The sequence below is a fragment of the Silurus meridionalis genome, chromosome 9 (genome assembly GCF_014805685.1).
Source record: "Silurus meridionalis isolate SWU-2019-XX chromosome 9, ASM1480568v1, whole genome shotgun sequence".
Lineage (NCBI taxonomy): Eukaryota > Metazoa > Chordata > Actinopteri > Siluriformes > Siluridae > Silurus > Silurus meridionalis.
In genome coordinates this window covers 9,997,333-10,021,965 of record NC_060892.1, presented here as the reverse complement: position 1 = coordinate 10,021,965, position 24,633 = coordinate 9,997,333, and the positions used below count along the sequence as shown (strand labels likewise).

Sequence of the window (24,633 nt, the reverse complement as noted above, 5' to 3'; positions counted from 1 at the left end):
TCAAGTGTCACTTGAACATTGAAGAAGTACAAATAGCATGTGTCCATTGCAGATTCAGTATTTTATTCATTTTGGTGTTACAGTATGTTAAGATTGGAAGAAAGCATTTTAACTGGATTAACTTTGTATGTTCAAGGTTGATTTGAGATAATCAGATTTTGTTTACTGAATAGTAGTTCTCTCTGTTATTCATGCTTATAGCCTCTAAAACGAATCTGTTTTGCAGACAAATGACCATAAGTTGTGGCACAGCATTAAGATTCTAATAAGCAGATATGTTTGAATTCCAGGATTGTAAAGATCTCCTAGCTCAGGTTCAGTTTTTTCAAGATTTAACTGTGGCTCTTCTGCTAAGAGCACTTTACCCTATGCTTCACTTGGCTTTTTTTCTTTCTTTCTAGGGTGCCTGATAGTCATGAGAGAAGCACGAGCTCTTTCGTCTTCGTTTATGAGCAGAGCCTCTATTACCCCCCCCCCCTTCCCATCTGCATTGTTGCACCATCGTCAATTTGCATGAATTGTATTTAAATAAATAATTCGTTATACAGTTATTTGGTATTTTTATTTACATTATTATCCAAAGCTGTAATCAGGATTTCTCTGAGCTAAGGTTTTTTTTTTTTTTTAACCTGAGTATGACACATTATCAAAAAGAAATTTAACCAAACATAAATGACATAAAATTACATGATTCGTTTGGCCTGGGATTAAACATACCCAAACTTTACACCATGTGACAGATAAAGGATGAGTCTCTTTCCAAAAGGTCCTAATTGTAGCCTTAAAGTGTTAAACACATTTCATTCCATACATGTACAGTATATGAATGTGTCAACAACTTTATTTAGTTTTTTTAAACATAAAACAAATCACAGTTTAAGTAATTAAAAAGCCATAATGCTTTTCATGTTACAATATAAATATCAATTGTAGCCATGCATTATGCATAAGTGTAAAAGTGAATCTATTTACAAAAAAAGTCACACTGTTTAAAATACATTTTCGATGTAAATTGTAATAATTTAAAACACTGAATAAGTGCTGATGAGACCTAAAGTAGAAAGCGGTTGTTGCAATATAAAGCTATACAAATGCTCCTTCTATGGATATTTATCTCCCATTTCCTCAAGTTGCCTCCTCATCTGTCTTTACTCATTATTGAGTAAAAAAAAAAACATTTGGCAATCCAATGCTTTGTGGACATCCGACCTTAAGATTCTAAGTGTTTCTTTTTACATCCCATTTCACGTTTAGTCCAAAATTGCTGTTATAATAACCTCCACTCTTCTGGAAAGATTGTCTGCCATATTGTTGAGTGTGTCTGTGGAGATTTGCGCTCATTCAGACACAAGAGTTGTAGTAAAGTCAGGGACTGATGTAGGTGAGGTGAGCTGGGGTGCACTCAGCATTCCAATTCGTTCCAAAGGTGTTCAAAAGGGTTGAGGTCAGATCTCTAAAGCAAACCACTCAAGATCTTCCACTCCAACAGGAGCATTGTCATGCTGGAACAGGTTTGGGTTTTCTAGTTTAAGTGAAGGAAAGCTTTAATTCCAACAATCCAAAGACATTGGACCGCAAACATTGTGAGGTCCTAATACTTTTGTCCAAATAGTGTAGTTCAGGAGACAGGAACAATTAAAGGGTTGATTTTAACATTTGAAATACAGTATACCGGCAATGCAATGTTTAAACAATTTTCTTTTTTTTTTTTTTGGACCATAAGTAACACAGTGATTTATAGCTGTAGGATCTTAACCCTGGATTCATGACAAGTTGAAGGTGACATGTTGATGTTGGTCCAGTTTCTCTCTAATACTTTACTATTTAGGATATTACAAAGCAGGAGCCACTATTGTGCTGTCCTTAGCTATTGTTCAGCTGTGTCTCTGCTAGACATACCATGTTCATAACTTTCCTATTTTAATCTGGGCCAGAATTTATTAAAAGCTAATTGTATAGAAAAGAGAAAGTAGGACCTAAAATCTGGCAGTACAGAACTTGAGAACATTGTTCAGCCCAACACATTTAGATGATTTAGAATTGGACTTTTTACTTTACAATATTCTAGCCATTGACATAATCATGAGATACTCAATTTGTCACTTTTAATTGTTGCATCAGAATCAGCAGATGGTACTGTAGTAGCCCTTCAAAACTGAATGCATCAGCATGTTGTTAAGAAAACCTTTGTTCATGTTTTATTGCATAATAAGCCCTGGACTGTATTTCATCTTGTATCATTCGCTGTAAACTTCTATTCCTCGGCGTGTTTTGAGGCAACACTGGTTCACATTGTCACACACTTCCTGGGAGTGTTAGGGTCTGCATTGGCCTGCTGTCGCATCGTTTCTGGGGGGAGATAGCAAAAGAGGTTTCCATAGTCTGAATTATCAAAACTGTGATGCAAAATATGTAGAAAATTCTTATATTTAAAGTTGTTAGCAGTGCAATAAAAACTGTTACATTACAGCAAAAGTCTTTCTACAAATATCCCAGTGATGTTCTGCATCCCTGGAGCACACAAGGTTAAGGGCCTTGCTCAAGGGCCCCAAACTGGCAATGCTGGGGCTTTAACGTCCAACCTTCTGATCAGTAACCCAGAGCCTTAACTACTGAGCTACCACTTACCCCATTCCACTTAAAATCTGGTCTTCAAATAGGTTTGTTTTCACCATTATTGGGTAACTTAAGACTTCTGAGCTGTAATGTTGATACTTCTCTTTTTTCAAACATTACAAAGAAAGCTATGTATTGGCATTAAACATTTGCCATTAGCCAGAATTGTCCTCTGAGACATAATCATTATTGCCTGGCAGAGGACTCCCTCTAATGAATTATCTTCCAATATCCTTTCTGATATTTACCTACATAATTTGGGTTTTTTCCCCTTCTTTTTTCTGAGCTATTAAATATTTCCCTGCTTCTGGATGTATTATTGCTCATATGACACACAGTATGATACTGTAATATAATATCAGCTAATAAGAACAGCGATAAATCCAAATCAAATTATTTTTTAAACAATTTTTTTTTCAATTTATCCATCACAATATGAAATCCTACAGTTTGACAAATAAGCAATAGTACAAGGAACCAAAAAAAAAAATTTTTTCAGCACTGTCATATGCTCCAGGTTTACCATTTACATTCTCACCTGCTAGATCTATCATTGAGATTCCCATTAGGCCTTCATACAAGCTTTTAATGGGGTTTTCTCCAGCAATCAACACACCATGCAGCCAGATCAACAGCATGCGATGCCCATGATCCTTATAGCTTTTAGTACCTTAAAATGACAGAAAGAGCATCCATATTCAGTAACTTTCAGGCAGAATTTATAAAGTAGACAGTACAAATGTTATCGAATAGCACCACAGTGTAAAAAAAATATAAATAAGTAAAAAGTCATTAAATGTTTTGATGGCCTGTCTAGACTCCTCCACCTATGCTGGATCAAGTAGTTTTCCTCAGAATGCCAAATTTTGTGTACCGTATTTTTCGGACTATAAGCCGCTACTTTTTTCCCACGCTTTGAACTCCGCGGCTTAAACAACGAAACGGCAAATTTATGGATTTTTCCTGGGTTTTTCCCAGTTTCACAAGCTTCAAGCCAAAAAACTGAGCCCCATAACATCATAAATATGGATGAGGTTCCTCTGACGTTTGACCTTCCTCTCACTCGGACTGTCAACAGGAAATGCGAATCATTCGTCACGCTGAAAACAACCAGGCATAAAAAAAACGCACTTCACCTGTGTTCTGAGCTGCACGGCATCGGGAGAAAAGCTTCACCAATGGTGATTTTTTTAAATGCACAACGATGCCAAAAGATAAACTCCAGAGAGAAATTGTTGTGAAAGGAAGGAGGAAGACAGTGGACAATGACTTTCTTGGTAGGCTACTGTTAAGATACAAGCAGTCTTTCGTTAAAGCCTGTGTAAAGTTAATTAGTTTTAATGTAGACACCTGCGGCTTATTTATGTTCAAAATAAAAATATTTGTAAAATTCAGTGGGTGCGGTTTATATTTGGGTGCACTTAATAGTCCGGAAATTACGGTATATTGTTAAACAAATTTGGAAATGTTAAATGCTCATCATCATCACTAGGATAATTTTTGCATGCATATTACATAACACATAAATAGCATAAACATACAGTACAGACCAAAAGTTTGGACACACCTTCTCATTCAAAGAGTTTTCTTTATTTTCATGACTATGAAAATTGTAGAGTCACACTGAAGGCATCAAGGGCTATTTGACCAAGAAGGAGAGCGATGGGGTGCTGCGCCAGATGACCTGGCCTCCACAGTCACCGGACCTGAACCCAATCGAGATGGTTTAGGGGTGAGCTGGACCGCGGAGTGAAGGCAAAAGGGCCAACAAGTGCCAAGCATCTCTCGGGGAACTCCTTCAAGACTGTTGGAAGACCATTTCTGGTGACTACCTCTTGAAGCTCATCAAGAGAATGCCAAGAGTGTGCAAAGCAGTAATCAAAGCAAAAGGTGGCTACTTTGAAGAACCTAGAATATGACATTTTTCAGTTGTTTCACACTTTTTTGTTATGTATATAATTCCATATATAATTCCACGTGTTAATTCATAGTTTTGATGCCTTCAGTGTGAATCTACAATTTTCATAGTCATGAAAATAAAGAAAACTCTTTGAATGAGAAGGTGTGTCCAAACTTTTGGTCTGTACTGTATATTTTTCTCCTGAATTTTTTTCCAATTCCCTGTTTTTTTTTAAGGATTAATGGCAAGCACTTGTTCTTGAAGGCAGTGGATTAGACTGTTAAAGAACTCCTTTTTGGACCCCAGGAAAAATCTGGAAACCTCAGATGCAATAACTACATGTATATATCGGTGATATGCATAATGTGAATATATAAATACTATATAAATTTACTATACTACAGGGAGTGCAGAATTATTAGGCAAATGAGTATTTTGACCACATCATCCTCGTTATGCATGTTGTCTTACTCCAAGCTGTATAGGCTGGAAAGCCTACTACCAATTAAGCATATTAGGTGATGTGCATCTCTGTAATGAGAAGGGGTGTGGTCTAATGACATCAACACCCTATATCAGGTGTGCATAATTATTAGGCAACTTCCTTTCCTTTGGCAAAATGGGTCAAAAGAAGGACTTGACAGGCTCAGAAAAGTCAAAAATAGTGAGATATATTGCAGAGGGATGCAGCAGTCTTAAAATAGCCAAGCTTCTGAAGCGTGATCATCGAACAATCAAGCGTTTCATTCAAAATAGTCGACAGGGTCGCAAGAAGCGTGTGGAAAAACCAAGGCGCAAAATAACTGCCCGTGAACTGAGAAAAGTCAAGCGTGCAGCTGCCAAGATGCCACTTGCCACCAGTTTGGCCATATTTCAGAGCTGCAACATCACTGGAGTGCCCAAAAGCACAAGGTGTGCAATACTCAGAGACATGGCCAAGGTAAGAAAGGCAGAAAGTCGACCACCACTGAACAAGACACACAAGCTGAAAGCGTCAAGACTGGGCCAAGAAATATCTCAAGACTGATTTTTCTAAGGTTTTATGGACTGATGAAATGAGTGAGTCTTGATGGGCCAGATGGATGGGCCCGTGGCTGGATTGGTAAAGGGCAGAGAGCTCCAGTCCGACTCAGGCGCCAGCAAGGTGGAGGTGGAGTACTGGTTTGGGCTGGTATCATCAAAGATGAGCTTGTGGGGCCTTTTCGGGTTGAGGATGGAGTCAAGCTGAACTCCCAGTCCTACTGCCAGTTTCTGGAAGACACCTTCTTCAAGCAGTGGTACAGGAAGAAGTCTGCATCCTTCAAGAAAAACATGATTTTCATGCAGGACAATGCTCCATCACACACGTCCAAGTACTCCACAGCGTGGCTGGCAAGAAAGGGTATAAAAGAAGAAAATCTAATGATATGGCCTCCTTGTTCACCTGATCTGAACCCCATTGAGAACCTGTGGTCCATCATCAAATGTGCGATTTACAAGGAGGAAAACAGTACACCTCTCTGAACAGTGTCTGGGAGGCTGTGGTTGCTGCTGCACGCAATGTTGATGGTGAACAGATCAAAACACTGACAGAATCCATGGATGGCAGGCTTTTGAGTGTCCTTGCAAAGAAAGGTGGCTATATTGGTCACTGATTTGTTTTTGTTTGGTTTTTGAATGTCAGAAATGTATATTTGTGAATGTTGAGATGTTATATTGGTTTCACTGGTAAAAATAAATAATTGAAATGGGTATGAATTTGTTTTTTGTTAAGTTGCCTAATAATTATGCACAGTAATAGTCACCTGCACACACAGATATCCCCCTAAAATAGCTAAAACTAAAAACTACTTCCAAAAATATTCAGCTTTGATATTAATGAGTTTTTTGTGTTCATTGAGAACATGGTTGTTGTTCAAATTAAATCCTCAAATAAAATTAATCCTCAAAAATACAACTTGCCTAATAATTCTGCACTCCCTGTATACTTTTACTATATATAATAACTGTTTCAAATCTTTTAAACTTTAGTCTCCATCTCTGAACACATTTCTGATCATTCCAAGCTAGTAAAGAGTAACATTTTACAATTCAAGGTAATAAAGACTATTATGAAAACACATCTAGGTATTAAAAGGTAATACTAAGCCACTGCAGTAGACTAAAAGGTAATATTATATTATTTAAGAATTGCTGTACCTGTCCACTCATGTTCTATGGCTCGAATATGCGCGTCCGTGAATTGCCAATACTGTGCCAGTGTCTTCCACTCTCCAGCTTTCAGGTGTTTGGTGGCTAACTTCCATAAGACAGAGCGAATGTGCTGTGTCTCCTGCTTATGGTCTTGCTTGAAGGTCACATTCCTTCGCACTAACGATTCAGAGCAGTTATCCTGTAAAACTGAGACTCAATCAAAGTGAAAACTGTTCTATCTATGGATGTGTATGAAATGTTTTAATGTGATTCAATGTGCATATGGTCCTACCTGTTCCCATTTGTAAAATCTTTCCGCTTTGATTATAATGTCGACCACGTTCACATGATTGCCTCTGGCCGCAATGTCCAGTGGTGTCTTTCCCTGCTGCAAATGGTGGAATACAAAAGCGCTGACTGAATAATTCAAATGGACAGAGTATTACATATAGGAATAATTGGATTTGTGTGGTATGAACCTGGGAACTATACCTTGTCGAGAAGTTTAAGGTTGACCCCAGCAATAAGAATCATTTCAGCTATGTTTTGCCGTCCGTGTTCTGCTGCTATGTGTAGAGCCGTTTGAAGCCGCTGTGTGGAAACATTCCAATAGCTGTCAGTATACTGGAGAAACACCTAGCATATACTATTTGTGAAACACAAACTGAATTTCATTTGATCTCAACCAAAATGTGTCCTAGAATTCATTTTTCCTGCTACAATAATCTGTGTACTTACATCATCCAAAACATTTAGGTCACATTCTGCATCAATAAGTATTTTAACAATCTCTGTGTAGTTGTTGAACACTGCCAAGTGAACTGCAGCGGTGCGATTCTAATGAGGAAGAACACAGTAGTCAGAGTCAAAGTCAGTTTATAAATGGTTCCATGATCTACTATATAATAAAACCACAGGAGGCTTAGATAATGAACACACTGACTTTCTTGTGGCAAGAGCATGACTTTCCAGACACATCTATAACTGATACCAACACAGACTTATGTGGAACTTTATGGACTGGTGGAATGGATTGTTTCTGGGCAGCAAATTCTCTCTGATTTAGTTGAATGAAAAAGTTTACTTGTCTAGATATAGCACATTTCAACTTTTATATACTTTAATATTATTTGTACCTCCTAATAATTTAAAATCAAATACTGCTAATGTTAAAATAACAGTTCTATTCCATTCACATAAAATGGCATAGTGCTAATCATCAGTACTAGTTAATCTTAAAGTTAAACTAGTTAATAATTGTTTAGTAACAAGAAAATTGTATACATATAGGAAGTATACTCATGGTATACTTCTTTTACTGTGAGCAAATAATAACATAATGCAGCACTATATTAAGTAACTATGAGCTAGTGATGTACTTACAATATCAACTGAGTCCACACTTACTCCAGCCTCCACAAGCAGCCTGACCACTCTTTCAAATCCATGTTGGACCGCAATGTGAAGAGCCGTCATGTTCTTCTGTTTAGGACAAAGACAATTAGAAAATAAGACTAATATAATCAAGTTATATAGAAGTTTTTATCAGAAATCTTCATGAGACACCCATAAAGGTTTCAAAGTATTTGTTTTTAACAATCGATAAAATAAGACAATTTTGAAATCAAAATAATAATATATGTGGAATGCAAGGCACAGACAGCAGCAGTGCAGGTTTTATATACTGTACATGCATATAGGGAAAATACACTGCCCGTCCAAAAAAAAAAAAAAATCTCACACTATAATAATTAGTTTGACCACCTTTAGCTTTGATTACGGCAAGCACTCACGGTGGCATCGTGTCGATAACCTTCTGCAATGTCAACATTTATTCCCATCCAGACTTGCAGTCATTTTTAAAACTTGTTGTGTATATGATGGGAGAGTTGGTCCGCTGCGCAAAGTTTTTTCCAGCACATCGCAAAGATTCTCAAAGGGGGTAAAGGTCTGGACTCTGTGGTGGACAATCCATGTGTGAAAATGATGTCTCATGCTCCCTGAACCACTCATTCACAATCTGAGCCCGATAAATCCTGGCGTTGTCATCTTGGAACATGTCCGTGCATCAGGGAAGAAAAAGTCCATTGATGGAATAACATCATTGTCATTCAGTATATAATATCATGGTCATTCAGTATATTCAGGTAGTCAGCTGACCTCATTCTTTGGGCACAGAACCCTGACCTGACCAACTGCATCAACTCCAGATCATAGCACTGCCCCCACAGGCTTGTATGGTAGGCACTCTGGAACAGGGTAAATCAGACCACATGACCTTCTTCCATTGCTCCAGAGTTTAATATTTATGCTCCTGAAAGCTTTTTTCCAATTAGCCTCACTGAAGTAGTTTTCTTAAGGCTACACAGCTGTTTAGTCCCAATCCCTTAAGTTCCCTTCGCACTGTGCGTGTGGAAATGCTCTCACTTTCACTATTAAACATAGCTGTGTTTTTTTACGATTTAATTTCACATTTAAGTGATTATTCAAGATTTCTTTCCAACCATATTGCTGCCTCGAAGATGATGGTTCCCCAGAATCTTTCCAGTTTTTAATAATGAATAGTTTTTTTTTTTTTTCACGACCACAGAATGCGTCTTCCGACATGTTTGTTTATGAAAAGAAGAAGCTATTCACTGCATCATTTAGGGTTAAATAACTTGTTGCCGGTTGAAACATAATCATCCATGCAGTAATTATCCATTGGGAGGCTCTTACCTATTTGCTTAGTTAAATCCAGGTGGTGAATTTTATTTTTGGCGGGCAGTGTATAGATAAACAAACTTATTATACATTTAATGATCACATTAATCTTAATAGTTTTTGGTAGCTATGTTTAATTTAATGTCTGAATAGTCATGAATTAAATCAAGCCCATTCTGAACAAATACAAAAATTAACAAGAGGCATAAAGCGTAATTACCCAACCCAGACAAACGCAAAACAATTACAAAAAAAACAAAATCAGTATCCAGTCTACAGTGAAACCTGAGGATTGTAGCTTGGTATGAAAAATACTAAAATTAAAGAGGCACTCGTATATCATGAAACTACCAAAAAATGTAGCGTTATTAGCTTTTGACATAGGCCTCTATCTAAACTCTCATAGCATAATACAAATAGCTTACAGACTACAAGGACAATATACATAATCCACACTTCATCAATAATGCTACATACATTTGTGAGTTCACTGGCGTTGCAATTAGTCTCAATCAGCAGCCTGACACAGTCATAATGTCCTCCTTCCACAGCCAAATGTAAAGCAGTCAGACCTTCCTGACAGAAAGCAACATTTAAAATAATTATACTGTCAAGAATAATGCAGTGCGAATAAAATAGTCATAAAGCAGCCTTTCATAAAATGTGAGCTTTTGAAAAATGCTCTTGCTTACAATATTCCTCTCATTGATGTTCTCCCCTGTTTCCAAAATCTTCTGGAGAACTTCTACATGGCCGTGTTTTCCTGCCAGATGGAGTGCAGTGTTCTCCTCCTGCACACACAGAAGAGCCTTAAAGTTCCTTAGCATCTGATATTTAGAAAAATCAGTCAGGTAGGAGATTGTTCAAACTCTAAAAGATGTGTTAGAAGTGATTCAAATGATTAAAATACATTGTTTATGTCTTCATGTTGCATCTTTTTGTAACCTTTAATTTCATATAGCAACCAACAGAATTCAAGTGAAAAACAAATACAACTGTTTAAGGAAGAAAAGGTAAAAGCTTTACCAATAACTAGCTTGCATAAGTATACACACCCATCCTAAGATCGGGCATCTGACTGCTTTAAGAATTTACCAATCACATTTAAGCTCATGTTCAAAAGTAATTAAAATAGCCTTTATTTGTCACATGTATATTACAGCACAGTGACATTTTTTTCTTGCTTGGAAGCTGGGGTCAGAGCACAGGATCAGCCATGATACAGCACCCCTGGAGCACAGAGGGTTTAAGGCCTGGCTCAAGGGTGGCAGCTTGGTGATACCGGGGCTTGAACCCCAAACCTTCCGATTAGTAACCCAGCATCTTAACCACAGCTACCACTCCCCACACTGGTGTATTATCATACAACTCCCTACAATTAAGATAATTCTGTTAAAACCAAATAGCACGGCCACATGCATCATTATGAACGGCTGTGAAAGGGTGTGTATTTGTTATTTTATTTATTATTTGTTAGTTTCTTTTTTTTGCAACACAAAAATGTAATTTGAACAAGGATGGCAAGTCCTTTTATATCCTGACCCTTTATATCCTATTATTATTACTTTGAGAAACTATTTTATTTAGATGTCTACGTAGCTCCAGTATAAATATAAATAAAACATTTTTTAATGAAACTTGAATGAAGTAAACAGGAAGACATCTTTAAACTGTTTAAAACTAAACATCACATTGTGACTAATGCAGGCATGCTGTTAATGCTTTCCCATCTGCTTTGTCTTCCAGGACCCAGGAGGGGTTTAGTTATCACAGCAATTGGGATGAAATATCCCACGCCTCCTGCAGTGTCTTACCTTGTCCTTGAGATCGTGAGCACAGCCCATGCCAATAAGATACTCCGTCACCTCCAGATGTCCATGTTCTGCTGCCAGGTGGAATGCTGTCTTACCTGACTGACACACAGAACAAGTGGGACACAGAGAAAAAAAAAAGAGAGCATGCACCAATTCCTAAAATATGACCGAATCACATCTATGCCAACTGTGTAAATAAGAAAGCCATTATATGGTCCATATAATATGCTATATGGTGATGCAAAAAAGTGAGTACACCACTAACATTTCAGCAACCATTTTAGTATATTTAAAGTTAAAATCTGGTGCTTTGAGTACAATTCTCTCATACTGACCACTGTATGTTCAACATGGCACCTCATGGCAAAGAACTTTCTGAGCTTTGAGAATTAGTATTGTTGCTCTCCTCAAAGATGGCCTAGGCTATAAGAGTTACAGTACAGTGTCCAGGGTCATGAAGAGGTTTTTAAAAAAGACGGGTTCCACTCTGAGGCCTCGCAAGTGTCTATCAAAGAAGTTGAGTCCTCATGCTGTGATTCAGGTGCAGGAACTGGCTTGAAAAAACAGACGCATCAGTGCTGCCAGTACTGAGGAGATGCAGTTCACTGAGAGAAACATGGATTCTAATATGTACTGTGACATGCTGAAGCAGAACATAATGCCCTCCCTTCAGAAACTGTCAGAATGGCAGTTTTCCAACATAATAACAACTCCAAAAAGACCACCAAGATGACAACTGCCTTTGCTGAGGAAGCTGAAGGTGAAGGTGATGGAGTGGTCAAATATGTCTATAGACCTGAACCTACTAAGCTCCTGTGGGGCATCTTTAAGCGGAAGGTGGAGAAGCGCCATGTGCCTAACATCCAACAGCTCTGTGATGTCATTATGTTCCACTATCAGTGGAAGAGGATCCCAGCAACAACCTGTGCAGCTCTGGTGAATTCCATGCCCAGGAGAATTAAGGCAGTGCTGGATAACAATGGTGCTCACACAAAATATTGACACTTTGGACACAGTTTTGTTCACGTAGGGTTTACTTTTGTTGCCAGTTATTTATCCAATAATGACTGCATCTTGAGTTATTTTTAAAGGACAGTAAATCTGTACTGCTATACAAACTGCACATTGACTACTGTATTATATATCCAAGTTTCATTTCTTTAGTATTGCCCCCTGAGAAAATATACAGAACTAAAATAGTATCTGAAATGTGAAGAGTATACTCAGTTTTGTGATATACTGTATTTTTTTCTTAATTTTTACAATCAACAGTAAAGAGCTGTTTTAAACCATACCCGGCATACAACTCATATATGTTTTGCCATCACTTTAATGTGCTGTACTTTATAGCTTATCTTTTTAGGTGGTGAAATATTCTTTAGTCAATTGAGTCAACAAAACCTTGTGTCTAATATTTAACTCGATTTTTCCAATATTATTTATGCAGTCGTTAATCTGTTTATCTTTCTTGAAGAAAAACCTTTGTCTATGCGTATGTAATCTAAGCTTAAGCCATAAAAGCTCCCCCACCCATTTTTATGGATTTAAACCTTCAAATGTAACTACATTATAGATAACCTAAGTAATATATCATTTTAGTACATCATGCTGTTGACCTCTTGACTTGATCAGATGTTGATCATATTTCTATAACAGCAGCTGTGCCAGTAATTTTAATTCAAAGAAACTCACAGGTTTAAATGTATATATATTCTCTAATTCACTATTGTTTTTATAAAAAGTAGAGAACTGTTCAATCTATATAAACAATATCTTCTTCTTTCGGCTGCTCCCATTAGGGTTCGCCACAGTGGATCCTCCATCTCCATACTACTCTGTCCTCTACATCTGCCTCTTTCAAACCAACTACCTGCACCACATCCATAAACCTCCTCTTTGGCCTTCCTCTTTTCCTCCCTCCTGGTGGCTCCATCCTCAGCATTCTCCTACCAATATACCCCATGTCCCTCCTCTGCACATGTCCAAACAATCTCAATCTAACCTCTCTCACTTTGTCCCCAAAACATCCTACATGCACTGTCCCTCTAATAAACTCGTTTCTAATCCTGTCCACCTTCGTCACTCAAAATGAAAACCTCAACATCTTCAGCTCTGCTACCTCCAGCTCCACCTCCTGTCTTTTACTCAATGCCACTGTCTCTAATCCATACAACATCGCAGGTCTCACCACAGTCCTATAAACTTTCCCTTTCACTCTTGCAGACACTCTTCTATCACAAACCACTCCTGCCACTCTTCTCTACCCACTCCACCCTGCCTGCGTTTTCACTTCTCTAACACACTCTCCATTACTTTGAACTGTTGACCCCTAATCTAAATGACAACAGAAACTTAAACTACAATTGTCATAAAGTTTTGTCATTCTTAAATCTAAATAAATTTTCTATGTTTTGCAAAAACAAATTAAATAAACTTCATGGTACTAATGGCACCAGTGCATTCTGTGGTGTGGATGCCCTTTTCGTACTTTTAACATGTTAATTATAGAATTAGTTATACAGCCGAACCCACTTATCTCGACCTCGGTTAATTCGCCAACCCTAATAATTCGACTTGAGTCATTTTTGAAGTGGAACCACCTAATTTTTGCTTTGTCTTAGCATTTTTTAATGGTTATGTCGATTCTTTTATGTCGCCGAACCCTAATATCTCGAGCACAAGGGGGGCAAATTTGCCACTTAACGTCGGTTATCTCGATCGGCACTGTGCAGCTGCAGAAGAACTCGCGGAAGTGGTGGAAAAAATCAAGCCTTACAGATGCTACAGGTGTAGGATACTTTTCAGAGCTGTGTGTCAGAGTGAAATGACTCGAGAATTTAATTTTGACACTGGTTAGCTTTTTGTAAAAACGAACTACACCCCGCACGTTTTTTGTGAACGACCTATGTGTTTATAATTTTGGAGAATATAATAAAGGTTTTATTGAGAATCGACCTTTCGAATATTGGTGAATCTTGGCTGTTAGTTGGTGCACATATGCATTTTGTTGTTAAATGTTATGCGATGAACGGGAGGTGAAAGCAAATCAGTTTAATGCAACACAGGGCAAAGCCAAACACAAACATTTGCCTTGAAAGTGAATATTGCAGTGGTGCGCTCTGGGAGCGCGGTCCACTAAGACCCAAACTAAAAAGAGGCAGTCTGTATATATAATCCACGGGTGCGCTTGGTAGAAGCGCAGCACTGAACAGCACACAAGAGAACGTGGGATGAGCAGCAAATGCATAGAATTAACAACGGCAGGATCGGGGGGGGAATCCGCGATGCGCTTTGGGAAGAAAAGCGCAGCCGTTGAGAGAGTGCCGGTGGGAAGACACCTCCCGGGATACGCATGAGCGATAACAACGACCGCCGTGAACCAACATATACCAACAATAACGGACGGTGAGAGTGTGGAAGTAAGGGGTTTAAATAGGAGCTGGTGATGAGTGCTAAACGAGTCCCAGGTGTGCACGATTGAAGCCGGGAGCTTCAGAGAAAGCGGAGGTTTGACAGCCGTTTTATAGCATGCCTTCATCAAACAATTCGTGGCAACGCTGTTGTGTAAAAAAAACTCTAAAAACACGTGCATGCACATTCTCATTTATTAACGCACATCATGTACATAAAGAAATTTCAAGCATGTTAATATATTGCCGCCATATTAGTTTTCGTTTATCTCGATCATCGGTTATCTCGACGCTTTTTGGCGTCCCCTAGGCCCTCGACATAACCGGGTTCCACTGTATTCATAAAATAAAATAGCACCTCACATTGCAATGCATTTTTAGTATTATTTAGAAATAGCCAGAGTATATCCTACATGCACAGTCAAAAGGATAAGCAAGATTAAAGTGGTTCATCACCTTGTCAACTCTGTCAAGTCGGACATCCTCTAGATCCTCCATGATATACTCCAGTATACGGATGTGACCTCGCTGTGCAGCACAGTGCAGCAGATTTAGCCCATTCTGCAAAGCAAAACGGCATCAGTCATTTAATACATTTTTGTTTATTACTTCTAAAATATCAAATTTGTTAGGTGACTTGCAAAATCAGTCTACCTAGAACTAAGTCTATACTTATTTCACCTTTCCTAATATGCCTGGTCTAACCTTTAAGCTTAGCTAAGCCCTTTCCTTGTATAATAGTTGACCTACTACAAGTGTAATGCATTTTCTATGATAAACTACACAGATGTTGCACCTCCTTAAAAAAAAAAAAAAAAAACATGATCTGCATTTATTTTTTGCTTTCAAATATTCATGAGCAATTTGGCCTCATTAAAATTCTTCTCACTATTTCTTATATTACACACAATGCATTTTGACTACCAACAAATAATGGCATTACTAGGTATTTATCTCTACCTGAAGTGAAATGCTGCTGTGCTATAGCCCTCAGCTTTCAGGTGAATACCATTGGAAATTCCAGTGGCATTAAGCTTGTCATCTTATAGATCTCTAACTAGCCAAGTGGAGTCTTTACTGTAAATCAGCACAACTTTGTATATCTGCATTGCATTTAGAAAATTTTCAATATTTGCTGTCTCTACTTTCCGACATTTGATTTTTCACAGGGGATCTCATAATTATGACTTAATATCTCATAATTATGACTTATTATCTCATAAATATGTCTTAATATCTCATAATTATGACTTAATATCTCATAATTATAACTTATTATCTCATAATTATGACTTAGTATCTCATAATTATGAAATCTTGATCTCATAATTATGACTTAATTATAATTATGACTTAGTATCTCATAATTATAAGTGGGGGCAGTCTGTGGCAGGGAAACATTTTAGTGCATAACACCAGGTCTGACGTTACTGCATTTTTTGCTCTGAAGCGCCTCATTGCGCAACCATGGAGATGTAGCAAATATCATATGGTTTAGCTTGATGACTATATATTAGTTGAATAAGCTACTAGACATTTCCTCGCTGACTGCCCCTTCTGCTAATCAATTTAGTCACGGTAATTCTTGCTTCAGTTAATAGATACGGGGCATTAACTATTATTATTATTATTATATTTTAACATTGACTACTAATATACTGTATGTAACACATTCTAACTGTCCACTTAATAAAACAAATTCTTATCAAGTGGAAAGTCAGAACGTGTAACATTTATTAGTAGTCAATGTTAACATTTTATAATAATTATTATAATGATAAGTGCCGGTCCCAAGCCCGGATAAATTGGGGAGGGTTGCGTTAGGAAGGGCATCCAGCGTAAAAACGTGCCAAATCAAAACGTGCGGAGGATCCGCTGTGGCGACCCCTAACGGGAGAAGCCGAAAGAAAGTTTATAATGATAATAATAATAATAGTTAATGCCCCGTATCTATAAACTGAAGAAGGACTTAACGTAACTAAATTATTAGCAGGAGGGGCAGTCAGCGAGAAATGTCCAGTAGCTATGTCAGATTCGATGTCATGCGCTAAAATGCTCCCCTGCCACAGACTGCCCCCACTTATCTCATAATCATGAGACACTAAGTTATAATTATGAGTTAGTCAGTCATAATTATGAGATCCTTTTTGTAATTTTTTTTTTCTCTTTGTGAATGCAATGTGCTCCGTACGATTTCTCATTAAGACCAAATGAAAATAAATGAGATGTAATTTAAATAAATTAGAAAAGAATCTTTTATTTTTAGGAGCTAACCTCAAAATCCCACCATTTTACTATATATGAGTTTGGTAAAAAAAACCCTTCTTTACTAAATGTTTTTCTAATTGAAGCTTTCATTAAGTGGGTCTATTCTGCTTAAACACCCTCATGCACACCCACCCCACCTTTAGATCACAGCATGTGTCTTACTTTGTTTTCACAGTTGAGTTTTGCTCCAGATGACACAAGGATCTGCAAGATTTTGAGGTGACCGAACCATGCTGCCAACAGCAGGGCACTCATGCCAAACTGGAAAAACAAACACAGTGTGTATCACTGGTACTGTTGCACTGAGAATACTCCAGCTCTCAAATAACGTCTATCCAGTAATCTTGTGGTTATGTTGAAATTACACATTAAGTGGATGAATATAAGTGTATCGCTGAATATAATGTTATGACGAGAGTGATTCATCTTGTCAGATACATAATTGGAAGATTTAAAGCGGTTTTCTGTTCAGCATGTACCATACTGTAGCTTACGGAATATTCATCCACAGGACAATTATGATTAGCTTTGTGTCCTCAGGTCATCAATAGTAAAAAAAAAAAACTAAAGGAAAATATCCTATGATTGAGAAATGTACATTTCCCTTTCAGATACTTGAGCTGCGTCGAAACGCTTTGGGAACACGCCCGCGCTGTCCACGCTTTGTAATAATGTGTGCAATCAGTCAAAAATTGGACGCTGGCCTTCACCAGCGGGGTGACGTCATGACCAGGAAGTATAAAACGCACATGGAGTAAAGCCGGCGCCAGCTTATGTTTGTTTACGACGCGCTCTGTGTGTATGTGTATATCTTGTTAATTGTTTGTCAAAAAAATATATATATAAGAAATTAAAGAGGAAATGAAAGCAAGCAAGAAAGTTAAACACACTTTCCAGCTGTGCTTGTGCCCACTTTGGGCAGAGACCCTCTTATGACGTGTTTTCTTCGTGGCACCCAAGGGCTGAGGCCCCCGGTGAGACCTAGAGTGCATGGGTGGGACCTGGACGTCATTTTGGGGGCTCTTTCGGAGCCCCCCTTCGAGCCTCTGGGCTCTGAGGGATCTTGGAGGCATCTTTCTATCAAGACCGCATTCTTGTTGGCCATTTGCTTTATAAAGAGAGTAGGAGACCTACAGGCCCTTTTTGGCCCCCTCCTTGCTGGAGTTTACTCCAGATATAGCCAGTGCCTTTTTGTACCCCAGAACGGGTTACATCCCCAATGTTACAGGCATTCTATCCTCCCCAAATCAGGCACCAGACCAGGAGAAATTGAACCGGCTGTGTCCGGTATTGGACACCTACGTCCACAGGACGGGTCCCTGGAGAAAGTCTGATCAACTGCTCGTCTGAGGAGAGGCCTCCCTGCTATTAAGCAGACCCTTAACAGATGGCTCAGTGATGCCATCGCATCATCTTATGAGTCCTCTGGTCTCCCCGCTTCATTCAGGGTCAGAGCTCACTCCACTCGGAGTGTGGCTGCCTCGAAGGCTTGATCCTCTGGAGTACCCCTCCAAGACATTTGCTACGCTGCAGGCTGACCTTCGTCCGGTTCTATAACCTGGACCACTGTGCCACTCCTGGTCTCTCTGTTCTTTCGACCTAGCTGTGCTTATTCACACTAGTCAGGGACTGGTCTGTCAGACGTGATTGGACACTCGTTCCCAAAGCGTTTCGACGCAGCTCGAGTTCCTGAAAGGAAACGTCTCTAGGTTACGTATGTAACGCTAGTTACCTGGGGGAACGAGACGCTGCGTCTCTAAGCAACATGTGCATTTATACTTCCTGGTCTTCCTGACCGATTACACACATCATTTCAGATCATCGACAATGCAGGCGCGTTTCCAAAGTGTTTCGATGCAGCGCCTTGTTCTCTCAGGGAACTAGGGTTACATATGTTTAGCTCCATTTGAACTGAGAACACTTGAATAAACTCCTCCATGCTGTTTAATATAATATTAGATGATAAATAGAAATTGGCACCCTGATATCACAAAATTAATAATCACAAAAAATCTGGGACGTTCCTGTATGTGACATCTCGAAATTGTTCCTGTACAAAGGAAAAAGGTCGAGATCTTATGTAAACCTTGCATAATATTTAACCTCACTATTAACACAACTGGTGTTGTATGTTCCTCCCACAGAGCACAGTGCTTTCCCACTTTAAGTCATCAATAAAGAGAATAAACACTCTTCTGCTTGCGGCCTTTGTGTTTAGTTCTGCCTGAGTGCCTTAGCAGAATGAAAGTTTCTTACAGAGGTATGTGAGAATAGTACTCAGGCAGGTATGAGCATAGTACTCAGGCAGTACTATGCTCTTTCTATTGTCCTTTATCATTCAAAATCTACTTAAATGTGTTGTGCTCTACATACACAACACATTTTTGTTCATACGTTATCATACATACGCTATCTGCATCATCCAGCTGAGTATCATGCTCCAGCAACAAACGCAGAGCATCTTCACTACCAGCACCTGCAGCCCAGTGCAGTGCCTTCCGGTCTACCTGCATATAAAGAAATGACACCGGTGAAACAAAAAAACAAAAAAAATTTCTGTTAATCCCAGTGATACTCAAACATTGACCTAGGAATGAACTGTTAAGAAAACATTTAAGATGGTGATGATTCACTCAAGTTAAACTGTCAGACTGACTATAAAAATTCCAGTGTTTTACAAAGGAGTGGTTTTACTCTACTCAATGAAGTGAAGAAAGGGTCATATCCTGTGATAAGAACAGAAAATCATGGGTTTCCTTTGCTCTGGTGCATAAGTGATCAAAACAAAGCATTCCAAAGAGAATATCTGAAGTGCAAGACAGCTTCCTTTGAACGCGCTTCCTCTCGCCTCTGTGTACTGGTGAAAGTTTGACTGCAAAATGGGTCAAAAAATGCTGACGCTGTCTTTTTTGAACTGATTAGTTATTCTGCATAAAACTATTTTGCTTGGTTAAAAGGCACTTACTTTATTTTTAACTTTGATGTCTACCCCTTTCCTAATAAGCTCCAGCATCTTTCCCGTGTCATTCCGCTTTGTAGCGTTGTGAAATGCCTTCTCTGAGTGCAGCACTGAAAAATAAAAAAAAAGTTTTACAATGGTTAGACCCTGCAAGTCTAGCATTCCTTCAGCATTCTTGGATTTTTTGTGTACTTTAAGCACATCTCAGAGTTCAATAAGTTTCTATACTACAGATACACAATATAAACTTGACAATATCCATGTCAAAAGAGTAAAATCATTTATATTCCAAAATCTAGATAAAAAAAAAAACTAAACAAAAACGTTAGAGGTTTTAGTTGGCATATTGCAGTCTTTTGTAAAATATTGTGATATATATCAATACAAAGGTGATACATTATGACACAATGTACTGCGATAAAGATATGCAGCAATGTGAGACTAGTAACAGTACAGTACAGTAATCCCCCGCTTTACTGCAGTTCGAATCTCGCACCCCGGTTTATAACCGAATTGCATTTGCCACATAACTAATTTGTTTTGCTGATTTTCCCGGTCTCTCTCTCATAGATAGCATGATAGACCAAAAAAATTATTATAAAATGAAGTAAAAAGTGAATACAGTGCAATACAGAAAGTAAAGAATGCGGTGACGTGTATCTTTAACTCTGCTTCTTTTTTGACGCCATTGCACACTTCAACCAATAAACAAGCAGAGAAACTACACAAAGGCTATGCTACTACAGAACTGTATACTGTACAGTACATGTACTCACTATAAATGTGATACAGTATACTGTATTTCTGCGAATTTACACAAAATTCATATCTATATTTTTGCAAATGTTTTCTGTGTGTGTTTAAAGTGTGTGGGAAGATGATTTACAGCTTAAGCAATACATTTTTTTTTTTTTTGTGGTTGCTTCCGTTTATCACGGTTCTTCGTTTATCGCGGGCGGTTTTGAAATGTAACCACCGCAATAAACGGGGGATTACTGTATTCTATTAATTATGCATATAATGCAATTGCACTTTTTGAACACCAGGTGTTCTAATCTACACACTCCATTAAGTTAAAATATATAAAAAGTAGTATACCAGTTCCAAGATTGCATTTTTTCAAGGGGAATCATTTGTAAAGTAACTAATACAGTAACAGCTATACATTTCAAAGCCCAAAGCTATCATGCTACTTACTTTACAAATGTAGATCTCACATACACTTCAAAAACGGACAAATGAAATATGTTATGTGCAAAAGCACAACCTTGTTATAAAGCTTCCAAACACCATCCCTACACATCCTCTCAAGGTTTCTTTCTCATAACAGCTAAGAGATTTGTTCCTTGCCACAGTCGCCATGGCTTGCTCATCATGGATAAATACACCTTGCTCACCTTAACTCTTGAAATCTGTTTAACTCTTAAATACTGTTAACTTAAATTCTGTTAACTCTTAAATTCTGTAAAGCTGCTTTGAGACAATGTCCGTTGTGAAAAGCGCTATAGAAAAACACTTGACTTGGCTTGACATGACATCTGTGATTTGCAAGGCCTGAGAAAGAGGCTGAAGAAATTGGTAATTTTAGCCAACTTTGGAGCTCTACTTTTATTTTATTGCCAGTCTCAGACAGACAATCATTCAATAAAAAATTTTTTGGACAAACAAATTGATTGATTTACTCATACTCATAGTTTACAACATCCCACAGTAGTTAAGTTATTATGCATATTTTTATTTTATTTCATATACAGTTTCTAAGAATGTAATCGAATCAGATGAAGTACTGCAAATCAAATCAGCACAATGTTCTGTCACACCCATAACCAATACAACAGTTACAACTAACACAATGTGTTGTGTACCCTTCTGAAAATAAGGATAAGACAGAGACAGACAGACAGACAGACAAACAGACAGACAGATAAATTTTTCATTCTAAAGAAAATTCAAATAATATCATTTAAATTATATGAATTAATAATATGAGATCATATAAATGCATGCTGTATTAAGCTATTACAATTTAGAATTGAATGCTATTTTCCAGTGTTTCTATGAAGAAGGCTTTAGAAAGTGCTCAATTTTTTATTCATGCATAACATTTTCTGTTAAAAATCTAGTCCAAGGTTACAGTACACATTTGTTTCAAAGACAACATAATTCATTTAGCATTGTATATTATAAGACTGTGTATACCTGGAAGGGGGTTGCCACACTGTCTAATAGGAAAGATTTCTGGTTCTACATTGAACATAAAGCAGAAAACTAACTAAAAATTTTCAAGGCTGAATGGTTCACAGGAGCATTCTAGGATAAAACATTTGGATGCAAAAAAATAGTACAATTCTGATATGTTTTTAATGTGTTTTAATAAACGGTCCTCATTAAATTGTACCATGATAGTGAAACGTGTTATATGAATAATGCAGTGATTATTGTAGTTTAATGATAGATTCTATTGAATAGGACACTGAGCCATGTGAAGTCCAACAATGTGAAGCCTACTAGAGGTTTCACGGGGAAAAAAATAAAAAAATTAAGAAGAATGGCATAAGGACACATTTCATCAATTCTCTATTAGTATCATGCAGTATTATATTGCTTACTTACAAATATCGTCTTCTGACGCCAAGCCGTCCTCCATTGCTTTGGCAAATATACTGGTATAAACATAAATAAATAAAAAAACCGCTTAACAAATCTTCACCCTGTAAACACGGCTTCTCCTACCGAGCGACTAGCGGTGCTTTAGCTCGATATTCCCCGAGGCTGTGTGTAAAAGCCTCTGCGGTACATTCACGAGTAGTCCTTTGTTTAGTCCTCTAAATATTCCTATTTTAATGTCAGGAATATGAACCAAACAGTGACGGATTCGTCCTGAATAGGCGGGGTTCGTGGTCAGCCTGCTCCATGTTTTCATTAACGTTACAATTTTCACATTTAAAGACACAGGTAGCTGCCTAAATATCTATTGTTTACATTCAAAATGTAATTAATGACTGTAGTGTCTCATTTAAAGGTTTCCTCCTCGCTCCAATTCCACCCTGGAGGACGGAAAAGTGTCCTGAAATGTCCAGAATGGCTGCTTTTCCTCTGGCACAGCTTTATGGTTAAGCAAACAAAAACCATCATATGATCTGTTTGTTGACCTGAATGGAAATTTGAGCTGCCTGATTCATCCTGGTGTGCTTTTTTTTACTTCTATACTTGCTGTCAATAGGCCCACATGGCCATGGCATCCATTCACTCTTTTTTTTTTGGCATTCTACATCTGCACCCATGATCTGCTGCTGTTATCTTAAACACTGTTCTTTGGTCATCCCAGGATTTTTATTCACAATACCCTGCTGAAAAAAAATACAGCTATAGGAACCCTATTAGAATCTGTAGTGTAATGGTTTTATTCAAATCTGTAATGGTCCCTGTGGGTCTCTAGTGAAAATCTGATGCCTTCGATTGGTTGCATGTTATGTCCAGTGGTTGCCTTTGAGGATCAGTAGAACACGCTGGCAAATTGTAGACTACATATTGGTATCTCTTGGACATCAATGGGGACCATTAGGATGTCTTTAGGCATTCGGTTTTCAATAGGTTTTTCAATGGGTACTTATGTAACGGAAATCATTTGTAAATGGTTTTAATTGTTTATAAATGATAGTTTGTAATGGTATTTGTACTGGAAATTATTAGAAATTTTGGGGATGATTTAGTGGTTTTTTTTAGCAGGTTAATCTTATCTTGGACATGTGTTTAACAAACTTAAGTCTATAATAATAATAATAACAATAATAATAATAATAATAAGAAGAAGAAGAAACACTCTGTTGTCACACTGTTTTTAGAAATAACATGGTGCAATGATGCATTGGTGCGAATAGCAACAAAATTCATTCAAAATTCATGGCTTGAAATGTCCAGATCAACAGTTATAAAAATACTGTAATACTGTAACAGGTTGTTTGTTATACCATTCAAAATAACTGAGATCACATTTTCCTTTTTTGATGGTTGATGGGAACATTACCTGAAGCTGCTGGCCCATGTATGCAATATTTTATGCATTGCACTGCTGCCACATGACTGACTGTTTGGTAAGTGTATAAATAATAGTTCCTGATCCTAATTATGTTCCAAATAATGTTCTCAGTGAGTGTATGTTACTCTACTATCTACTTTACCCTTAAACTAACCTGGCAAAATACTGTACATGATTTTTGTAATCTGTTTTAAAAAAAAAAAGGCTTGTCAGAAAATTAGCACAGGTAGTTCCAGCTGTAACATGAAGGTAAATATTAACATACTCATTCTTCTGAAAGGAAATATTTTTTTAATAGTGAAACTACAAAAAGGAAGTTGGGCAACCCTGTTGCTATAGAGACATAACATGGTAGTGTAACACAGCTTGAACACTCAGCAGCAGAGGGAGACAACACACTGTTCCTGATGTGGGTACAGTTTCTAAACATAAGAAGGCCTGCATTTAATGAGTGTATACTGTATATGAGTTTCATTTCTCAGTTCTATGTTCTCTTGTGGTCCACCCAAACACTTTCGTACATTTTTAAACCATTAGCACCAACGTAAGTGATAAAAACAAGCTAAATAACTGACTATTGGTCTCCCAGGTTAGCAGTTTGGTGAGGGGTCAAAAATATTCTTTAAAGTATAGCTCATCACGTCAAACCATGTTCTTTCTTTGGCTTACTTATTTAGTTTTGCAGTGAAGCACTAAGTCAAATATAGATTACAAATAACAAAAGTCTATCTTAACTATTCTGTAAATATTTG

The 24,633-nt window shown here is 37.7% G+C and overlaps 1 protein-coding gene across 1 annotated transcript; it reads right to left on the bottom strand.

The window, feature by feature from the left end:
* Positions 1-622: 622 nt before the first annotated feature.
* ankdd1a (ankyrin repeat and death domain containing 1A) lies at positions 623-22,949 on the bottom strand. The gene is made up of 15 exons (XM_046858373.1): positions 22,456-22,949; positions 19,849-19,952; positions 19,292-19,390; positions 17,046-17,144; positions 15,072-15,176; positions 11,206-11,304; positions 10,084-10,182; positions 9,869-9,967; positions 8,072-8,170; positions 7,427-7,525; positions 7,181-7,279; positions 6,981-7,076; positions 6,695-6,887; positions 3,155-3,286; positions 623-2,349 (listed from the first exon to the last, which is right to left on the bottom strand). Exons 1-15 carry the CDS (start codon positions 22,487-22,489, stop codon positions 2,288-2,290), a joined length of 1,518 nt encoding a protein of 505 aa, XP_046714329.1. The 5' UTR covers positions 22,490-22,949; the 3' UTR covers positions 623-2,287.
* Between the last annotated feature and the right edge of the window lie 1,684 nt (positions 22,950-24,633).